At 38.1% G+C, this 20,254-nt stretch overlaps 1 protein-coding gene across 2 annotated transcripts in view; it reads left to right on the forward strand.

Annotated features, from left to right (window-relative positions):
* The window catches only part of cica (capicua transcriptional repressor a), a 64,141-nt gene that overhangs the window by 15,143 nt on the left and 28,744 nt on the right, over window positions 1-20,254 (forward strand). For both annotated transcript variants that reach the window (XM_033975092.2, XM_033975093.2), the window contains exons 2-5: window positions 866-4,255; window positions 5,801-6,062; window positions 17,774-17,905; window positions 18,647-18,803. In XM_033975092.2, the coding sequence (XP_033830983.1) occupies window positions 1,016-4,255; window positions 5,801-6,062; window positions 17,774-17,905; window positions 18,647-18,803 (3,791 nt within the window). In that variant the 5' untranslated portion in view covers window positions 866-1,015. The remainder of the gene's footprint in view (window positions 1-865; window positions 4,256-5,800; window positions 6,063-17,773; window positions 17,906-18,646; window positions 18,804-20,254) is intronic.

The raw sequence follows: 20,254 nt of genomic DNA on the forward strand, positions 1-20,254 counted from the left end.
TGGTCTAAAATACTCCTGTAAGCGGAGCTATGGGTTGCTCTTACTTCCTTTATTTCTTAGTACATAAATTACATGTTATGCCTATTGTATAAACATCAATTTTGTTTTCTTTCATTGCTTAGTGCTTTAGTGATGTTCCTCATTTTGACATATCTAGTTGACGGCTTGGACAGGACACCATAGTAAATAAGATCTTGGGTCTTTTACTTAATTGACTAAAATAATTATATTAATTTATAATGGTAATCATTTCCACTGCTAGCATAGTACTTTACACAGCTGATCCAAAATTCATGTTGTTTCGTTATTGTACATATGGGACCAAACATTTATTCTCAACAAAATTTACAAAACCATGGCATTAAATTTTTGGGGTGTCATTTCATTTAATAGATACTGTACATATAACATTTATAGATTTAATTAAAACTGACAATGTAAAGCCTTTCTAAAACAAATATATGTTTTAAAAAAGTAATCTATTGTATGACATGTTTCATTTCTGGTCCCAGTGACACATTCTCAATTACAATAGAGTTTCTTGGAGTATTTGTGTAGAAAGTCTATTTTGTTTTTCTTAAAGTTTTATATAATATATATATTTTTATTAAATCTTTATTTCTCCTCCATTTTCCAGACAAAACAAGTTGTTGTGCAGCCGTTTGCAGATAGAGCCCAAGTGTTTTGCAATGAATGCCGTACTGTACAAAGACCCTATTCAAAAGCCCTTTGATTTTAACAGAGTCCATGATTTATTGTCATTGCCTTGGACTTAGCAGCCGTCTGTGTGAATAGGCTTAGTGAATGTCTGATTGTATTTACCACATGAGTAAACCACCCTCTCTCTTTCTTTTTTTTCTTTCAGAGTCTTCAGAATAAAGGTGGACAAGTGCTGGAGTTGCAGACGAGACAGGATGAGCGAGAGAGACACAGACAGAGGAGGAAAATAGAAAAGCAAGCAACAAGGCAAAGCAATAGAAGATCTCGGGGATAAATACGAAACCAATTGTTGAAGATGAAGCCACTAAAAAAGCAAGGAAGGCGCTCTCCTCCCTCGACTCGAGCTAAAGGGGGGAAGAGGCGCGGCGCGGGGGACGTTTCAGATGGAGGTGAGAAAAGAGATTCAGATGAAAACAGAGAAAGATCCCCACAAAATCGAACTTCGGATTCCTCGCAAGAGCCAATCAGAGTGCGGGACAATTCGGAGGGGGAGGGGCTCTACAGAGAGGGCTTGTCCGATGTCGATTCAGGGAAAATGTTGACCTCTTCGGACGAAATTTCGGGTCGTTTGATGGTGAGTGGTGGAAGCCATAGCGACAGTGGTGGTAGTAGTTGTAGTAACAGTAGTACACCAAGCGCAAACAACAGTCCGAATCACGCCTCAAGTCGGAAAACAGCAACTTTCAAGGCTCGCGTCCCGAAAAAGAAGTACACCTCGGAACACTGCTCTTCGTCTGGAAACAGCAACCCCGCACCCAATACCCCACCCCCTCCTCAGAATCAGGGCATGACGAGCCAGGTGCCCTCAAATCAAGAGAGTGAAGTCCCACAATCTCAAAGCAGAAGGTTAATAGATGATTTCCACAATAGAAGGCTATGCAGAGACGGCTCGCCAGGCCCACCTACGTTAACGCTAGCATCAGAGCGGGAACGACCAGGAGGAGTGGAGGACAGAGTTTCACCAAGTCCGCTGCCTAGGTGTTCCTCAACTGACACAGCGAGTGAGCATTCAGCCGATATAGAGGTAGTCAATGAAACTCATGTCCCAATGGGGCTACCTGACCTGCTTTCGGATGCCCTTGCAAAAGGTTTGAAGAACCAACGCATCCTGGCCAGACTACCGAGGAGGAGAGGTGAAGAGGGCAGAGGGCAAGATGACGCTGAGAGTTCTGGGTTGGTGTTTCGAGCCGGAATTGTCAGAAAAGTCAATGGAGAGTATGGAAATCTAGAGGTACAACTCAATGGCGAAAAGACTCTGCTAAGGTATCCATACAGGCGGGATAGTACTTCTGCTCCTGTGGACATAATTCTTGATGCAGCACCACCTGGAGTCCACCCCATTCCAATAGGCACTCGAGTTTGCGTCCCATATGGGAATAAGGAGGGAAGCGAGGGGCAATGGTACAGAGAAGGTGTGTTGAACCAAGTTGATACTCACCCCGCAGTGTCTCATCGATACAGAGTTGTTCTAACAGATGAAAGGCACCATCCCCTAGATCAGGAAGACGTCACCAGCACCAAACAGGCTGTTTGGGTGCCCCGACAAACACTCCGCCTCCTGGTGCCACCCTGGGACTTGGATTTACCTTCTGGAGGAGCTGGGCGAGAGTCCGAAGAAAGGGTCAGGGAAAAGGAGAGGGAGGAAAGAGAGGATTTGGATGTTGAAGTTTGTGGAATGACGTCCAGAATGGGGTCAGTTTTGGGAAGAGGGATGCCATTTCCGGGGATGGTACCAGTCTCTTCCACGGCAGGTCATAGCATCACCTCTCCAGTTACACCTGCCTCTGTCTTAAGTCTTGTTCCGGGTCGCGAATGGGATATAGAGAAGGGAAGGGAGCTTCAGAGAAAACAAGATCGGGAAAGAGAGAACAACTCCAAACCGCCACAGCTACCCTACATGCCGCTGACTCCCGAAGAAGACATGGAAGTATCCATTTTCAACATGGTCCCAATGGGGCCACTCATACCTGGGGCCAAACCTATGACACTTGCCCAACCGCATCCTCGCCACATCCTCTCAAAGCCCCCACCACCAACAGGCTACCTCAACCCATTGTCAGTGGTGCGGGGAATTGGGGTCCCACCAACGCACATTGCCCTAAACCCGCACCCTCCCCCCTCCCCCGTTGTTCTTGGTCTAGACCCAAATGCAGCAGTCATCACCACCCCCCAGCTTCCCCCTCTCCCCCCAATCTCCTCTTCCACGGTGCAGGTGTCCCGAATGGATAAAGTCTCAGGATCTTCAGCAGGGGGATCGGGTTCAGGCTCAACCTCCTCATCTTCTTCTCGATCTCGGACTCCGCTCACAGCTGCACAGCAGAAGTACAAAAAAGGGGATGTAGTCTGCACCCCAACAGGAATTCGGAAAAAGTTCAATGGAAAGCAGTGGAGGAGACTGTGCTCTAGAGAAGGCTGCTCCAAAGAGTCGCAGCGCCGTGGTTATTGCTCTAGACATCTTTCAATGAGGACCAAGGAAATGGAAGCTAGTGGAGGTGGTCGGGACAGAGGTGGAGCAAGTAGCACGGGGACACTTACTCCATCTGATCTTCGGCTAGGTGGAGGTAGAGCCAGTTCAGAGTTCGATTGGGATGAGACTTCTCGAGAGAGCAGTGAAACTAGCAGTCGTGGGGCCGATTCTCGTCCTCGCCTGGTCCTACCATCACTGTTGCCCCAAGATCTGTCCCGATTCGACTTTGATGAGTGTGAAGCTGCAACCATGCTTGTGTCTCTTGGAGGTTCGCGCTCTGGAACGCCATCTTACTCCCCCATATCCAATCAGTCACCCTTCTCGCCCACCCCTTCTCCTTCCCCCTCTCCACTTTTTGGATTTCGACCAACTAGCTTTAGCCCGATCACAGCTCCTGCTTCACTAACCCCTCGCCGCCATCGTCATTTAAGCGGGACAAAAATCAGTACCCCAGGAGCTGAGCGTGAACGCCACTTGTCCGGGATAGTCCCAACTTTTCAATCCAATCTTACATTCACAGTCCCAATGAGCCCTAGCAAACGCAAAATGGACTCGCACCCTATCCCTCCTCTACCAGCGATTCAGGATTACCAAAATAAATCTGATCAGCAGTTGATGGGAGTTGGTGGGACTGGGGTGGGTGATCCAACTTTGAGCCCAGCTTTTAGAGTCCTGTCCCCCCAAAGTCAGCCAACAACCCCCTCTTCGCTATCCTTTTCCAGGCCTCGAAGTGCTACCAGCAGACCACCATCCTCCGCAGCCTCTACCCCTCCACCCATGCTAGTGTCCCCCACGCCCCCCTCTCCTCTGCCCCAGGAGCCCTCCCCACGTCGCATTGTACCCCTCAGAGACTCCCCAGTCATTGTGCGCAACCCGGACGTCCCATTGGCAAAATTCTCTGATGGACCGTTGGGGAGAAGAGAAAGGAGCAGATCCAGAGAGCACAGCCAGCCCCCGCACACCGGACCCCCAGGACTGCAGGCCCCTGTACCCATCAATGGAGCAGCTCCGAATGGGACAGTCCTGCTGAGAAACACGTCTACGCTGGTCCTCGTCACTTCAAGCTCAGTAAGTCAAAAAAACAAAATAATTTTTTATTGAGAGAGATTAAAATCACATTTTTCTATCTTTTTTTATTATTAAATTGTGAATCCTACCTTATTGGAAAAAATCTCAAAACATAAGAAAAAAATTAATAAATAATACAATTAGTTTAGAAGTGTTTTCCAGACTGTAAGTCGCCTTATAATTTCATCCAATGATGTCTTACTTCACACACTCATTGGTGGTAAGCTATTACTTTAGCCACAGATGCGTAGAGATATGGCCCTCCAATCACCTCCAGTCACTCACACTTTAAATTCATATTCATGGGTTTCAGAATGATGAAAAATGATGACGGTTGCCATAGCAATGAACAATTTAAAAGAAAACATTGTATCTTTTGAATGGAAAAAAGTCCTCAAAATGTTGCATAAAACAAGAAGCTGAAACCTGTGAATAGATAATGTGGGAGAGTTGTCTTGCTTGAGAACTCAATCTGCTCTTGTTTTGATGTTTTGATGTTTTGATGTTATTGTCAAATGTAATGTCTTGCACCATTTTCTAGAATTTTGTGTTCAGAGTAGTTCACAATCCAAAATCACAATTACATGTATTCATGCTCAGAGGGAATTTTATTTCGTTACTGACATGCAGTCTGTAAAAAAAAAAAAAAAAAAAGTTAAGACAACAAAAATTAACAGTAAGAAAATAAATAAGTATTTTTTTTATTAACTAAACCCTTTGTGATAGTGAACTTATAAAGTTAACTTATAAAAATATAGTACCATCACAGCATTGGTGGCAGTGGTGACATTTTAGCTGCGTGTAGCGCTGATAGCAGTGAAGAGGTAAAGTATCTACAGAGAGACAGTGATTGGTGATGACAGAGGACATATGGTTCAGTCTGAATCCCACCCAGGCTGCTCTGACACACGACACCACATTTTCTATAAGTTAACATGGCTCTGAAATGCAATGACAGGTGTCCCATAAGAAATACAAGGACGATCAATTTGTGTAGAGGTAACTCAATAAAAGAATGGTCATATAGTGATATGACAATTTTGGGAATCTAATCTTTATTACACTATCAACTTTATAGAAACCTTTCCCTGACAACAATTGACATATAATATTTGGAAAGCAAAATGTTAAAGAAAAAAAAAATTTTACAAAAATAAAATTTCAATTAATCCAAAACCAAAACTAACAAAAATAGAACATAATGTTATGAGATAAATGTTTTTGAATTAATGTTACCTCAGAATAAATAAAAAAGTTTTTTAATCCATGGGCCTTAAAATTATGAAAAATTAAGGCCATTGCCATAGCGATTAACAATTTAAAACAAAATATGTTACATTTTGAATCTAAAAAAATCCCTAAATGTTACTTTTAACAGGAAGCTGAAATCAATGAATATACAATAAAAAAGTAACTGTGCAATACAATACTATGTCAGCAAATATAATGTAATGTACTAATATTAAAATTACCTTCTACTGCTCACAATACAATTAATTTATAGCGCATTTGCATTGATTGTCTAACTGTCCATCTCTCCTGCAGTCCTTGACTCCAACCACAGGAGGTTCCACTGCCTTGTCCAGCGTGGGCACCACCTCATCGGGCTCTGTGCTCTGTTCCTCTGGGTCGGGGGGCAGAGAAAGGGAGAGGAAACCCGAGGGAGGGCATCAGGACTCCTCTGGGTCCCTGCCGCAGCCTGTGGCCTGTCACCCCACTCCCACTGCGCTGCTCCCCCTCATACTGCCAGCCGAGTCCCCTCACCCTGCCCCACGCAAGCAGATCATCATGGGACGACCCGGCACTGGTAAGGCCAAAATACATTATTTTGTATGACTTCGACAACTGATCATATCCCATATATGTGTAATGCTTGAACCTCAAAGAAATTTATAGGCACATTTTTGCAAATTCCTGATTGTTAAGATCAAGTCTGAAAAATGAAAATGAAATAAATAAATAAAATAGAGGTATACATTTTTGTCAATGTTGCTCACCCCATCTCCAGAGGTTTAAGGAGACGTGCTCCACTGCAGCCTGTGACTTTGTTTGCAGAACACATGCAGAGCTAAATGTTGTGTGATTGATTCATGACCTCTGACTATTAACTGAATGTCACTCCCAACCCTTAACCCTCATTTCAAAATTAATTGAGAACATCAAAATGTGGTGGACAAATGTATTAACAAAATTATACCAGGAAGTGTGGGTGAAATGATAAATAAAAAGTTGAAAAAATTAATTACTTTTTTAAATAATGTTGAAAAAAATTGCAAATTTTACTGCTGATTTAAACAGACATTTGTAGTCAAACCTAAATTAATATCTTGATTAATTGCCCATAGTATAGCCTAAAAGTACTACTTATTATTGGTCTGTTTATTTGTTTATTTATCTTTTAATTTAGTTGGACATTGCTGATTGTTTTGCCCTGTTTCCTTGTTGAACCACTGATCTACATTTAGTGCCATATTTTACAGTGAGTTGCTCTCTTTAAAGCCAGTCTGCTCTGGTCTAGCCCATGTCTCTGGGGCCTGTCCTACTCACTGTAACAAATGTAGTACAACTGTCATGACTCAGACAGTGGGCATTTTACTACTACTAGTATTACTACTACTACTACTGCTGCTCGTACTACTGCTGCTACTACTACTGCTGATACAACTACTTGTATTACTACTGCTACTACTACTCCTACTGCAAATACTGTAACTATTATGACTACTACTATTACTGCTACTATTACTATGACTACTACTATTGCTGCTGCTGGCACAAACGGAGTAACATGATTCACTGCCCGGTTTAGGCCCACTTCAGTTTTTTAGTGATGAGCTCACAGCTGAAACAGTTTCCATTCATTTTGAGGGTTTAGATTTAGCAAGCTGACCAATCTCACACTATCACATCCTCATATTGGGCTTTTCAGTCAACTAGAAAAAAGTTAAACGTATCCATGGGTTTCAGAATAATGAAATAAATATGACCATTGCCATAGAGATTAACAAATTAAAACATAATATACTTTTTGAATATGGAAAAATCTTCAAATGTTGCAAATAACAGGGAGATGAACCATGACTATAAAATATTTCATTTTTTTCTATTTATTTTTATTCTTACACATATCAGTCTTAGCCATGTGGCCAGGGGTTCAAACAGCAATACAGTTTGAATACATGAGACTTATTAATACAAGTCTTATTAAACATGCCCTTTAACCAAGAAAATCACGCTAAATAACAATTACCCAACCATCTGTCATGGCAATTTTTAAACAAAATTAAAAAACACATTTTTTTAAGCATACCCATCATTTGCATTCGTATTTTATATTTCTATAGTTTTAAATTGTTGTCTTTTTATACATATGTTTCAAGTGAATAATTGAATGAGAAGTTTTTAATACATTGTTTAAAGAGTTCTACTGTTTCACTCCAACGACAAGACGTCCTTTTTGTTTTAGGGAAGTGCGTGTGAAAGGTCCTCCTGCTGCTGCTATCTGTGATCAGTGTGAATTTATTATATATGTGCTTCCGTACCAATTTATTCTTGATCTTCCACATGGTCAACACAATTTTTAACAGGGCAAGATCCATAAATTTCAGAGTTTTCAATTTCATAAAAAGTTCATTAATATTGTTTCTAGGAACTTTATTGTTTATAATTCTTATGGCTTTCTTTTGAAGTAGGTATAATTGGATCATATAACTTTTACATGCATTGCCCCACACCTTAACGCAATATGCAAATATGGGACTAAATAAGAGTATAACCTAACCTCTAACTTAACCTAAATTATGCAGTTTCCCTTATACAAAATTCCAAAGCATTTACTTATTTTTTTCCTTATATATTCAACATGGCATAACTCCCCAAAAATGTGTTTTCTATAACTACATCATCAATAATAATCTTATACTCCCTGTGTTTGCTTTTCCAAAGAATCATTTAGTTTTTGTCAAATTTTAAAAATAATACATTTTTTTTATCAAACCATCATTTTATAATTTTATTTTCTTTGTATTTCTAATTAGAGCTTCTAAATCATTTCCTGTTTTGTACACAATAGTGTCACCAGCAAAGAGCAGAAAGTTCATATACTTTTAAACTTGTAATTAAATGTCATCAATAAATAAAATAAAAAAAAGTTTTGGTCCAAATATTGAACCTTGTGGGACTCAGGTAGTTACAGTTTCCCAGTTAGACTCATGATTATTAATTTGTACATATTGTTGTATATTTTTTAAGTAACTTTCCGGTCATTTATATACCTGTCCTCTTATAGCATAATTATTTAATTTTCCGAGAGATTGTGATTCATCATGTTGAATGTATGTTCTGTAAGTACAGAAAAACATTAACCAGCAATTGCAGCCAAGATTTTGTTGGTTAGATGAGTGTGTGCAATATATGTTGATATCAGGTTAATAATTTTTCTCTAAAAAAAAGAACTAACTGTGTAATACAATATCTACTATAGACATGATATTTTACTGCACATAATACAATTTATACATTGCTTGTCCATTTATCTAACAGTCAGATGAGCTCACAGCTAAAAAAACAAAACAAAAATCATTTCATTTTGAGGGTTTAGATTTAGCAAGTAGTAGGAGTAGTAGTACTACTGTACTGAAAGCATGTGGTTTGTCATGTTGCCCAGCCCTATTTTAGTGTCTTTTATTTCAGCCTTGTTGACAAAAAAGTGTATTACCAGCTGCTGTAGTGTAAGTAATAGTAGTAATAGTAGTTTTGTATCTGTAATAACAGGAACAGGAGCAGTAGTGCTACATATAGTGGTATAAATTATGTTTTGAAGTAACAGTAGCTCTTCGTATTTGGACAGACTGGATTCCTCCACCTCTGCACCATCTAAATTTACATATCTAAGACATTTGACTCATACAGAAAGTGCTACTGCGTCCTAAACATCCGCCAATGGAAAATGTTTTGTGCTGCTTTGTTTTGCTTTGTGGTCCATCACTATTAACTCTCAATTTATGTCCACGGCAAATACGGCTGTGCAATACGTTTCATGTGCATTTGACAGGTTAATATGTTTTTCCAGTAAATATTTATCATAGTTTTATATCAGTTAAGTGGCAGTTTGTAGAAAAAGAAGAAAAAAGTAGGCTACAAAAAGACAGGAAATAGCGCTCAGGTCTAAATCACAGTCCCTCTACTAATGTCATCAACTCGGAAATCCATCTAAAATTCGGTGATAATTTACACATAAGGAACATATTTTTCTGGCAGTCTCAACAAAATAAAGGTGTTGTCTTTTACTTTTTATTAATCTAATCATATGTATTGTGCAGTTTAGAGAGTTTGGAAGTTTTGGCTTGTGCTAATATTATGGTTGCTAAGTAACAGTTGTGAAATTACTTTTACATGTGTCATATCTACTGGCCGTGTCCAACCAGGAAGTAAAATAATAAACACCACATCACACATCACCAAAACTAGACTAGAAAAAACTAGGGAAGATTTTTAGTCAAATCTTAAATATAATTGTGTTAACTATGTTTTAGTGAAATGAGTAGTCTAACCTGTCATATGCACTTTCATTTTTTATCAAATCAAAAAGATTTTCAGTCAATCCTGTGTCAGTATCATGCGGGTTGGAGCAGAATTCAGGTCTAAAATGATTGTGTTATTTTGTATTAAATGGCATAAAAATGTATGTATCCATGTATGTATGTATCCATAAAATTCAGAAAGCCTGTTCTCTTTGCTTTTAATAAGGCAAAAATAAAATTGAGTCAAATATCATGATCAATATTAGGAAACAAATGTGGTATTTTTTTCTCATCTTACCCCTAAGTACAAGGTATGTGATATTGAGACTGTAGATAACCTCTCACAAGTCTGTCATGTTCAACTTCAACTTCTTAAAGGAAAAACTAACATTATGGCTGTTACACAAGAGGTGTTAGACTGTTGCATCTGTGATTTACAGTTGCTGGATTAAAGGAAGACTAAACATTTGGTTTTAACATTGACTATTTTGTTTATTTGTAAGGGGAAAGGCAACATTTGTTCACCATGTCTCTTGTATGTTTTTTTTTTTTTTTGCTTCAATGTATTGCAAGGGTTGAGAATATATATTTATTTTTCAAAAAGATACAGCCATGTTGTATGAATTAGAATGACAGAAAGTAAAAGACTTGAAATGTTAAAGCAGACCTATTATGCAAAATTGATGTTACAGTAGTTTAATTTACCCTCTCGATGTTGTATTTGGAGTGATTTGTGCGTGTTTGAGCAATCTTTAATCGCTTATAAGATGCCCTTTTGCTGATCAATTCCCATTTTCACCACTGTCACAGAGTCATGCTTCGTGGCTCGCCAGCATGATGTGCAGCTATCCATCGGAGATGCTGACAACTTCATGGTTGTTTGTTGTGATGACGTTCATGGAGATGTCAGCTCTCATTGGGCACTACAGTTTTCTGACGGAAAAGTCAGTGAACTTCTTTCTTTTATTAAGTTGTTTTTGATGAATATTGTGATTTCAAATGTCCACATTATAACACAATGATCCATGGCTCTCATAAATTATAACTATATAGCAGAAACAAGCACAATAAGTACACTATGCAACATTTCTGGTGAGGTAGTTATGTAGTGTTTCTGGTGGGGTTGTTTTGAATGTTCCATAGTCTTTTTTGCCACATTGTCCTATAGAATAGAAGATGTAGGATAGACTCAGATGCACTCATGATTATAATTATTTTAAAATACACATTAAAAAGCTTACTTTGTTAATTGGCTTTGTATTTAAAACTCTAGGCTTATTGCTTATCTTGTACCCACTGAACCCACATTGGGCTAACTTGATTCTGTATTGGAAAGTTGATGAAAGGCCGATTAGTCATTCAGCTTTCTCTTTAAAAGTTACTTACATAAAAGTGAAATCGCTTCGTCTGCTGCAGTGAATATAATAGTGAGAGATTGCTTACTGAGAAAATGGGGTGTTTGAGTTCATCGTATATACAGGCCACTTGTTTCCATTGGCAACTGTACGGTTCAGAAATGTGCTCTAAAATGAATATGTTTTTTGCATTTGTATTTTGTAACCCATATAATTTAGTTCTGAGACATATTAAAGCCTCACTGTGAAACATGAGAATAGGTACGGATGTTATATTCTCAAATAGTTTCACTTTTTCACCATAGACATTTCTCTTTCTCTGCCGTTGCTACGTCGATCACTTAGTTCGTTGCTGGTACTCAGACTTCCATCAATTCAAATGCTCTTTCATATATAAATGAATAGTTAAGCCGAATCTCATATTAAAGTATAAAAAAATATTTATTTCATGATATTTATGGTCTCCTCACCACTAAAAAAGGAGGATGGTTACCAAAGGCCCACAAGTTCAGAAATCTCAAGCAAAAGTTGGTTGGCTATTAGCTCATATGCCACTATTGCATGATAATTATGATCTAAAATAAAGCACCAAAAGGTTAACACACTCAACAATGACTTTTAACTTTTGACTTTTGACCTCACGTAAATGCAGTCAATGTGTTTACACCAGCTGACACCCTCTTGATTATGTATAATTTGCTATTTTTGAGGGCTAATGCTAACGTATGTAGAAAAAAATATAGGGGGCTGGCTCCGGAGATCCAAAATCTTTGCAGACAAACTGAGTAGATGACAGTATTAACAAAGAAACGCAGTGTTTACTAATTGTATACCTGTTAATTTAACTTAATATATTGAGTGTAAATATACATTTGAATGCACATATGATATTGCTAAAAAGTTGTCTATAATAAATAAAAATGTATGTAAAATTATGTATACTTTGATGTATTTGTATACTTTGATGTACTTATCTACATACACACCTCACACATACACCTTGGTAACAGTAGTAATAGTGATAGTTTGGTGTATTTTGACTGATATATTTGCTGTTAGCTTGTACACTGTGACAGTAGTTAGTCCTGCATGTTTAATATTTAGGACAGTGCAGTTGTTAATTGTAGTAGTAGGAGGAGCAGAAGCTTCTAGTTGCAGTACCCTACTTTTAGCACACCATAGCATTATTTTTTTCTGCATGTTTAATGGACCTATTTATGACATCGCAAAGTTAGTTGTAGTAGTAGTCATAACTGGAGGAGGAAAAGTTTCTAGTTGTATCACTTTTACTTTACTATATTTTGACTGATATGTTAGCAGTTAGTTTGTACACCGTGTCAGTATTGGGTCCTGTTTAATATGTATTCCGGTGCAGTTGTTGTGAGGGACAGCTGAAGGGTGTTGACTAACTGCACACGGACATGTCCAGACTCGCCCTGAACACCAGCAAGGACACTCATATAAACTATATATGTAAGGGCTATACTCGTATGCCTATATACAAAGTTAAAAGAACATTATGCAATTACAATTTAAACTCAAAACAAAGCTGAATAATTAAGAGGCTATGTAGAATTTAACATTGTCAGCCATGATGTAATTCATCTGTCCGCCAGGCTAGTAGCTTCAAGTATTATTGATTTGATGACCAAGGTATTTTATTATAGCCAATCCAACTTTATTTGTATAGCACATTTTACATAACCAGATATAGTTCCCAAAGTGCTGCCTAGTTGCCATGTAAAACGCTGTCTCTCTCTCCATCTCTCTCTATCTTTCCTATCCTCTTTATGTCTCTCTTTCCCTCCTTTTCTCTCTCTCACTCCACACTCTTCCTGTATTCACTCCCCTGTCCTGCTCTCTTTCCCTGTGTTTTCCACTCTCTTCCTCTCCTCCATTCGCTTCTCTTCACCACTTCCTCCATCTCTCTCTATGCTGCCCCCATCTTTTGCTACCTCTCTCTCCTATCTGTCTTTCTTTCTTTCTTTCTCTCTTTCTCACACACACACACTCTTTCTCTCTCTCTGCCCCCCCGCCCCCACTCACCTCCCTCTTTCTCTCTCTCTCGTCTCAATCAAACCCACAGAGGCCACTGAGGCCAGGTCCGCTGCGTTGTGAGTGTGTCTCGGCTGTAAAAGAACCAAAGGAGTAATCTCGTATTGTCGCCGTGTTGTCATGGAGACGCTGTTTTCCGTCGCTTGAATTAGTGCCGAGGTCGTTATGGGAGACTGTATTCTCTTCCTGCTCCTCTGTCTGCCACATCTGTCATTATAATATAACTTTTTCTTTAGTACAGTGTTATTTTATTTTTAAATTAACATTCAGATTCGATTAAATTTGAGTTGACTGCAGTTATATTTAAATAAAACAATGTTTTTAGCAAAGAACAAACTAAACTGCATGGGATTCTTGTGTAAGGCCTAGTTTATCAGTTTAACTTTGTCTCTCAACTGTTAATGCTGCTGCACTCTGAACTGAATGCTACTTTTCAAACACATGTTGCAAATTACTTGTCAGAAAAAATACAATTAAAAAAATGTAAGTCAAAATTGTGCTGCCTTAGTTTCATAATTCCTTTTAAACACTTTCAAAAGTCCCGAAAATCAGATAATAATCAATACAAAAACTAGATCGAAATCGGATTGAAATCGGTTTTGAGTTTTGAGTCTATTCCTTTGTATTAAAAGTTTAAAATTGTCACAACCCTATAAGGTGATCACTCTAACTCCTGAGCAACTGTTAACACCATCATCTGGCCATTTTCCCTGGGATTATAAGAGTTCACTGGGTTCGGTGGTTGGGACCTTCCTGGACTGTAAACTGCATGGTTCAACTGTGGGTCAATGTACTGTATAAAAGTTTTATTTTCTATTCTATGTAACATTCTACAATCCGAGAAAGCGTTAGAAACTGGCGGCGGTCCCTAAGGTGCAGATCATGTCTAAATATAGCCTCCACACTATAGACCATCTGCATCAAGAATCACTACACAGTCCATTTCACTACAGCCTTCAAGAGCATATACGCAAAACTCCAGCTTTCATTTTCTCACCAAGAAAACATCTGAAGACAAAATACGAAATAATAATAATTCATTTTCTCTTTTAAGCAAATAAATCTATCAATTTCTAAATATAAATTTGAAGTAATTTGTAACCAAATCTGAGATTTTTGCGCTTTCTTGTTTCTTTGTATTTCAAAGAGAGAGAAAAGGAAAGGAAAGAGAAAAGGAAAGGAAAGAGAGTTAGCCATTGAAAGAGAGAGAGGCAGGGAGAGAGATTGATCCATTGAGAGAGAGAGAGAGAGAGAGAGTGAGATCCTCAGGAAAGTTCAAGTTTAGCTGCTGAAACATAGTGCTCTTCTCAGTCCTCTTTGAGTCTCAGTTAGAGGTCTCAGTGCAGTTTAACAGTAGGACTCGACAGGTAGAATCAGCAGATCCTTTTTCAGGACAGTTTGAGGTCTGTAGCTAACAGCCCTCAGGACAAAAGTGTCCTACCCCTGTGTCCTGCAGCATCACAGCAGGCTCCAGGGATAGCCTGGTGAACCAAACAGGAAAGCCTCTTCTAAGCCTCGTTCTTACTCCGCTCTGATGTTGTGGTTGGTGATGAAATGGTTTGAAGTGTTTTCTCTGGAAGGTCTCAGAGTATTTCTTCTAAAAAGCCTTCTGCCACATTTGGTATAAAAAGACTATAACATCTCAGAGGTCTGTAGATAGCTCCCTAGCTAGCCTCTTGCACGGTCTCCATGGATACAGAAAAAACAAACAAATAAGGTTTTTCACACAATCCGACAGTCTGTGTCCTTGTGTGAACTGCACATGTTGCACTTTTAAGTTGGCTAAAATCCCATGATATGATGTTAAAAACTGTGCTAAAAAAAACAAAAAGTGTGCAACATTCCCCGCAAAGGAAAACATCTCCATGCAGACAAGCTGATGGTTAACCCTCAGTTTTTTATTACTGTTAATTTGAATAAACAGAAAAAAAAGCTTTATTAAGTTTTGGGTTCAGTTTTTTAACAGATTGCAGTTTTGTAGTAGTGGCTCCGCTTCTACTGTACATCTCCTTTCTCAGGGCAATGCGGCTTTCCATTTTAGAAAAGCTGGGAACGTTCGGATATAAATAGAGCATTTTAATACTTTATTAAACATTATTAATAGAAAGTGGAAGCGGCTGTTGCGGTGTGGAGCTGAGGATTTCTTCACAGTTTTGCAGTGTCTTTCCAGAGGGACATAAATGCTTTATAAGAGTTACAGTAGTTGAAGTAAGTCCTGGATGAAATGGTAAAACATCTTAGGAAATAGTGCATTATTTCCTTGTCAATTAATGTTTTTCAGGATGATAAAAAAGGTAGGACCGTTGCTATAGCGATTAACAATTTAAAACTGGAAAAAGCCCTCAAAATGTTGCATCGAACAGGAATCTGAAACTCATAAATAAAAAGTCAAACAAGAAATCACTGAGCAGACAGGTAATATATGACTGTATGGTGAAAATGCCATAATTTACCAAGAAAATGATAAACAGCATCTTGCCGTACATTTTCTTAAAAACAACATCACTCATATACACACTTATTGGTCTGTAGCTCTAAACATCTATATGGTAAAGTACAGTCCTGTTCATTTCCCCTTCCTAGTTTTGCAGTGATTGTACTGGTGGGAGTAGGAAATCAAACCTCCAACCTGTGGATTATAGCTGGTATAGTTCATTTAATGTGGTACTTGTAATGTCAGATCTAGCAATGCAGTGTTTTCTTCTGAAATGTGTGATGTTGTAGGACTAGAACATTTAGAACATGAAATAAAAATATTAGTTAGTACTTGAATATATAACGTCACTTTTTTCCAGTTTCGAAAATCTGAGTGAGTCATAGCCTTTTGTCTTGGATCAATGAGGGACATGCAGGGCTCTCGTGTTTTTTTTGTTTTGTTTTTTTTTACTTTTAACTGCTCCCATTTGGAATCCCTACAGCAGATCATTCTACTTCTGTCCCCTGGTAACATTTACCTTTTTTTTTCAATTGTTTTAGCACATTTTTTTGAAACTTGGTTTAGTATTATTCAAATATTTATATGAACAGGTGCTCAGATTATTTTGAACATTTCTCTCACTTCACACAGTTCTCATGCTCTGTCTCAGAACACTTGACACAGCTCTCATTCAAGAACATGCATGATCATTGAATTTGCCTTGTTTTTTCAACACTACAGGGCTCTTCACATGTGAAAAAGGACCCAAACTCTGTCACTTTTCAATATAGAAACTCAAAACAGAAAAAAACTACACTTGAGCACCCAAACAACAAAGGCTTTCACAGGTCTCAGCCAAGCACAGACTGGGTGAATAGAAACATCCTACAGACTGTATACTGTGAATCCAGTGTGTTGTTGGTGTAAATGTCCTGTTTGATTTTTTAGAACACTTTACATTTTACAAAAGTAGTGTTGATGTTTTGCTGTTTTCTTCAGCATAAATAAACCATCTTTTATCACATATTACAAAATCTAAACCCCAGTGGTAGGCTGCACTAAACCTGTGGTCACTGAGAGCAGGACTAAGACACTCAAAGCTGTATTGTCAAATGAATGAGAGCACATAAAAACATATGACCAAAATCTGAAGGTTTTCATGGTAAAACTTGCTTTTGGAAAATGTTTGAGCAGTTTTGAATGTAAAACTGTATTTTGAGATAAAATTTGTTTTGGATAACAAAATTATATTTAGGATTGTGTGAGTGGTTTTGCAAATGCCAATTTCCTATAGATAAATGTGCCAAATTGATTGAAAAAGACTGTAAAGGTGCTCTTTGGAACATATCTGGTGGATGATCTGCCACCTGTTTGTCTGACCAGTCACCAAGCCAGGTTATAGGTAAGATCTCTGGACAGGCAAGGGTTAACCCTAACCACAATGCCATATATGTATGTTTAATGCCATACTATGGAATATTCTATGTAAGCAAACATCTTCATGGACACAAACAGCCCTCTCAACTCCAAAATAAAAGTTACATAGTGCACATTTGATTTTTGTGTCACTTAACATACATAGGAATTAGTGTACAAATTATTATTACAAAATGATCATTAGGTTGTGAGTTTAATCCTCTCTTCCACCTGTATACTGGCCTACTATTGCTGTGTCCTTCAGCAGGACATTTAACCTACCTTTTCTACAGAATCTGTGGACACTGGTGTATGAATGTTACTTTTAAATGGTTCTGTGATGTAAAATGCTTAGAGAGTCTAATTGAGATAGAAAATCACTAAATTGGTTACTGGTGATTTCCTTAGCTACATTTTAATCATCTCTCATTTTATCATTACTGTATTGAGTTTGTATTTCACAATTTCCATTAATCTTGTGTTGACCTGGTTTGAGCTGATTCTACATGAACACATCATTTTCACAGCAGGTTTACTTAACACTGCCAGACTCATATGCTTCATCATAAAAGTTCAAACAAGGCTAGCATAATGAATTGAAAGGTTAACATTAAATAAATGCTTTTGATACTTTCTGTGTGGTTTTTGTATTGGTTGAGTTCACCACAGTTTAATGACCACAAACTGCCAGAAGGTAGAACACATTATTCTGGATCAACATTTTTGACCTTGGGTTATCTTTTCTGTCTCACAGTTTGGACTAATGTAGAGCCTCGATCCGTGCCTGTGTTTCCATGGCACTCACTCGTCCCCTTCCTGGAGCCAAGCCAATCAGGAACCTCAGCCCCACCCACTGACGGACAGCCCATTGTCAATCAAAGCAAAGGTACTGTACATCCATAATTTAAGAAAAAAAATCATTCTTACTCATTTGAATTTTGTACCAAGATTCACCAATTTTTTTCTTGACATAAAATTTTGGTAGAGCAGATGACTTTTGCGGGTTATGTACATAAATTCAGGAATTATTTCTTTTAATAATTATGCTATGATAATATGATTGATTTTGAGTGGTATAGTGGAGGTATGAACCTACATTTTCTATTGTTAAAAGTTATGTATTAAACCAATCGAATTGTGCTTTACTAAATCATATTAAAGAGGGGGCATTATGCATGCAAATGGACCCTGCATGTTTGAGTAATGTTGCGATCTCTCCCTGGCCCTATATGAACCCTCCTTACTGTTAGCTGTACATGCCTGAACAAAGCACTGCCAACAACCCTACATCACACATCCTCCAGCACTGCAATTTTCCATAAATAAAGAAAAGTATGATAAAAAAAAAACACAATACACTTCAACTTCATATGGTGCGGTAGTATCATTAGCAGGATGCACGCTGATTGTGTGACAGCATGGAGATCAAAGAGAGGGGGGACTCAGCACATAAAAAAACAAAACTGAAACACATTAAACATTTTAATATACTGTTTTCAATAAATGTATCATTTCAAAATAATAAAAGGTAACATAGTGATCTAAATATGTTATGCATTAGCAGTTAATACCCCATAGAAGTGTAATACCCCCACTTTAAGTGCATAAATAGTGTTGTATTTTTCAGAGCCTCGTTGTGGAGTGGCATTGATGAGTGATGGACGCAGTGGCCCTTCAGACTCAGACCGTGGATCTCCTTCCTGTGCTCCATCAACCAATGAGAATCCTCCTCCTGCAGAAAGGGCTGGGGCCGACAGCGAGACAGAGAGTGACACTGACGACCCGTGAGTGAAACTGTCAATGAGTGTTACCTTAAATTTACCTCTTTAGACATTCTGCATGTGAAATGATAAAAAGACCTGTTCACCTAAAAAGTTTACTGTAAATTATCCTATAATTTATTACACATAATGATATATTTTATACATAAATATTTAAAAACAACAACCTTTTAAATCAGATATTTCTGAATACATTTCCTGCATATAGAAGATTATGAAATAAAATAAAAAGTATCCTTGTTTGTATCTGATATGGGCCCACCTCACAACTGAATCTACAGCACCTGTTTTGTTAGCACTTAAAAATGTTGCAAAGTGTGAAGTTGTTGGAGCAAATCAGTACAAGAGCTGACGCCAGAGCTCACTTCCTCCTGCACCTCCTCTGGCAATGACTCAGTGCATAGTATTTAAACTAAGCACTACCCTGTAGGGGTGGTCTTATATATGAGATATTTCAAAGTAGCATGCTCCTACTTGACTGCATTATGATTTTGACTGGAATAGTTTAGCACATGACTTTTTTTCTTTCTTTGTCCCTCATGTATTTGAACAAAATCTGTCTTGTCCCAGTACAGATATATTGTGTAAGCAGCTCTTTAGGTCAAAATATGCCTGCTGTGTACTGCCTGAAAGTTGTGCAAAGTCTCCTAAAAACCCAAACCTGTTGTAGACTTTTATTGTTATTTAGCATTATTCACTTACAGTATTAGTGAACAGATGTGCTGCAAAGTTCCTGAAAAACACGAATAATGTATAGCAAATCATTGTTGAGTTGTTCCAGCGTGTTGCTTGAAGCTGCAGTTCAGTAGCAGCTGGCCGGGTTAGCGCTCTTTCATAGTGACTCACATAGACTGCGTGGCTGTCTGGAGGAGATGTGGTTTTCAGTGTTTTCAGGGTCAGTATGTTGTTTGGAAAAAAAAAAAAGGCTTACAATGCCATAAGAAATGCGATAAATCTATCATCATTGCAGCGAGCAGCACTTGTTATGAGTCTACACAATAGAGAGAGGTGAAGGAGGACACTAATTATAAAATACCCTCTGCTGTGCTGTCTGCTCAGAGAAAAGTTCCATCAAAAGTTCAGTGATGTACATTGTAAAAGAAACAAGAATCAACATTAATAGATATTTTTATACAAGATATTGATTTCCTAAAATTATGTGATACTTTGATTTTGGGATCTGACAACAAAATGTACAATTTACTATAAAGACTCGACAGTATATACTATTAAGATGTGAATACAATATTCATTTATGGTAGAGCAGAGCTTTTTGTCCACTACTACTTTTACAATTACTACTACTACTTCTAGTAGTAGTAGTAACTGCTGCTACTGTTACTACTAACATTACTACTATTTTCTACTACTACTGGTGTTATTATTGCAAATATGCTGTACTCTACCTTGTTTGTTTTTTTGTCGAGAAATTTGAATAGAATTTGAATAGAATA

Source organism: Periophthalmus magnuspinnatus, chromosome 11 (assembly GCF_009829125.3).
Source record: "Periophthalmus magnuspinnatus isolate fPerMag1 chromosome 11, fPerMag1.2.pri, whole genome shotgun sequence".
Taxonomy (NCBI): Eukaryota; Metazoa; Chordata; class Actinopteri; order Gobiiformes; family Gobiidae; genus Periophthalmus; species Periophthalmus magnuspinnatus.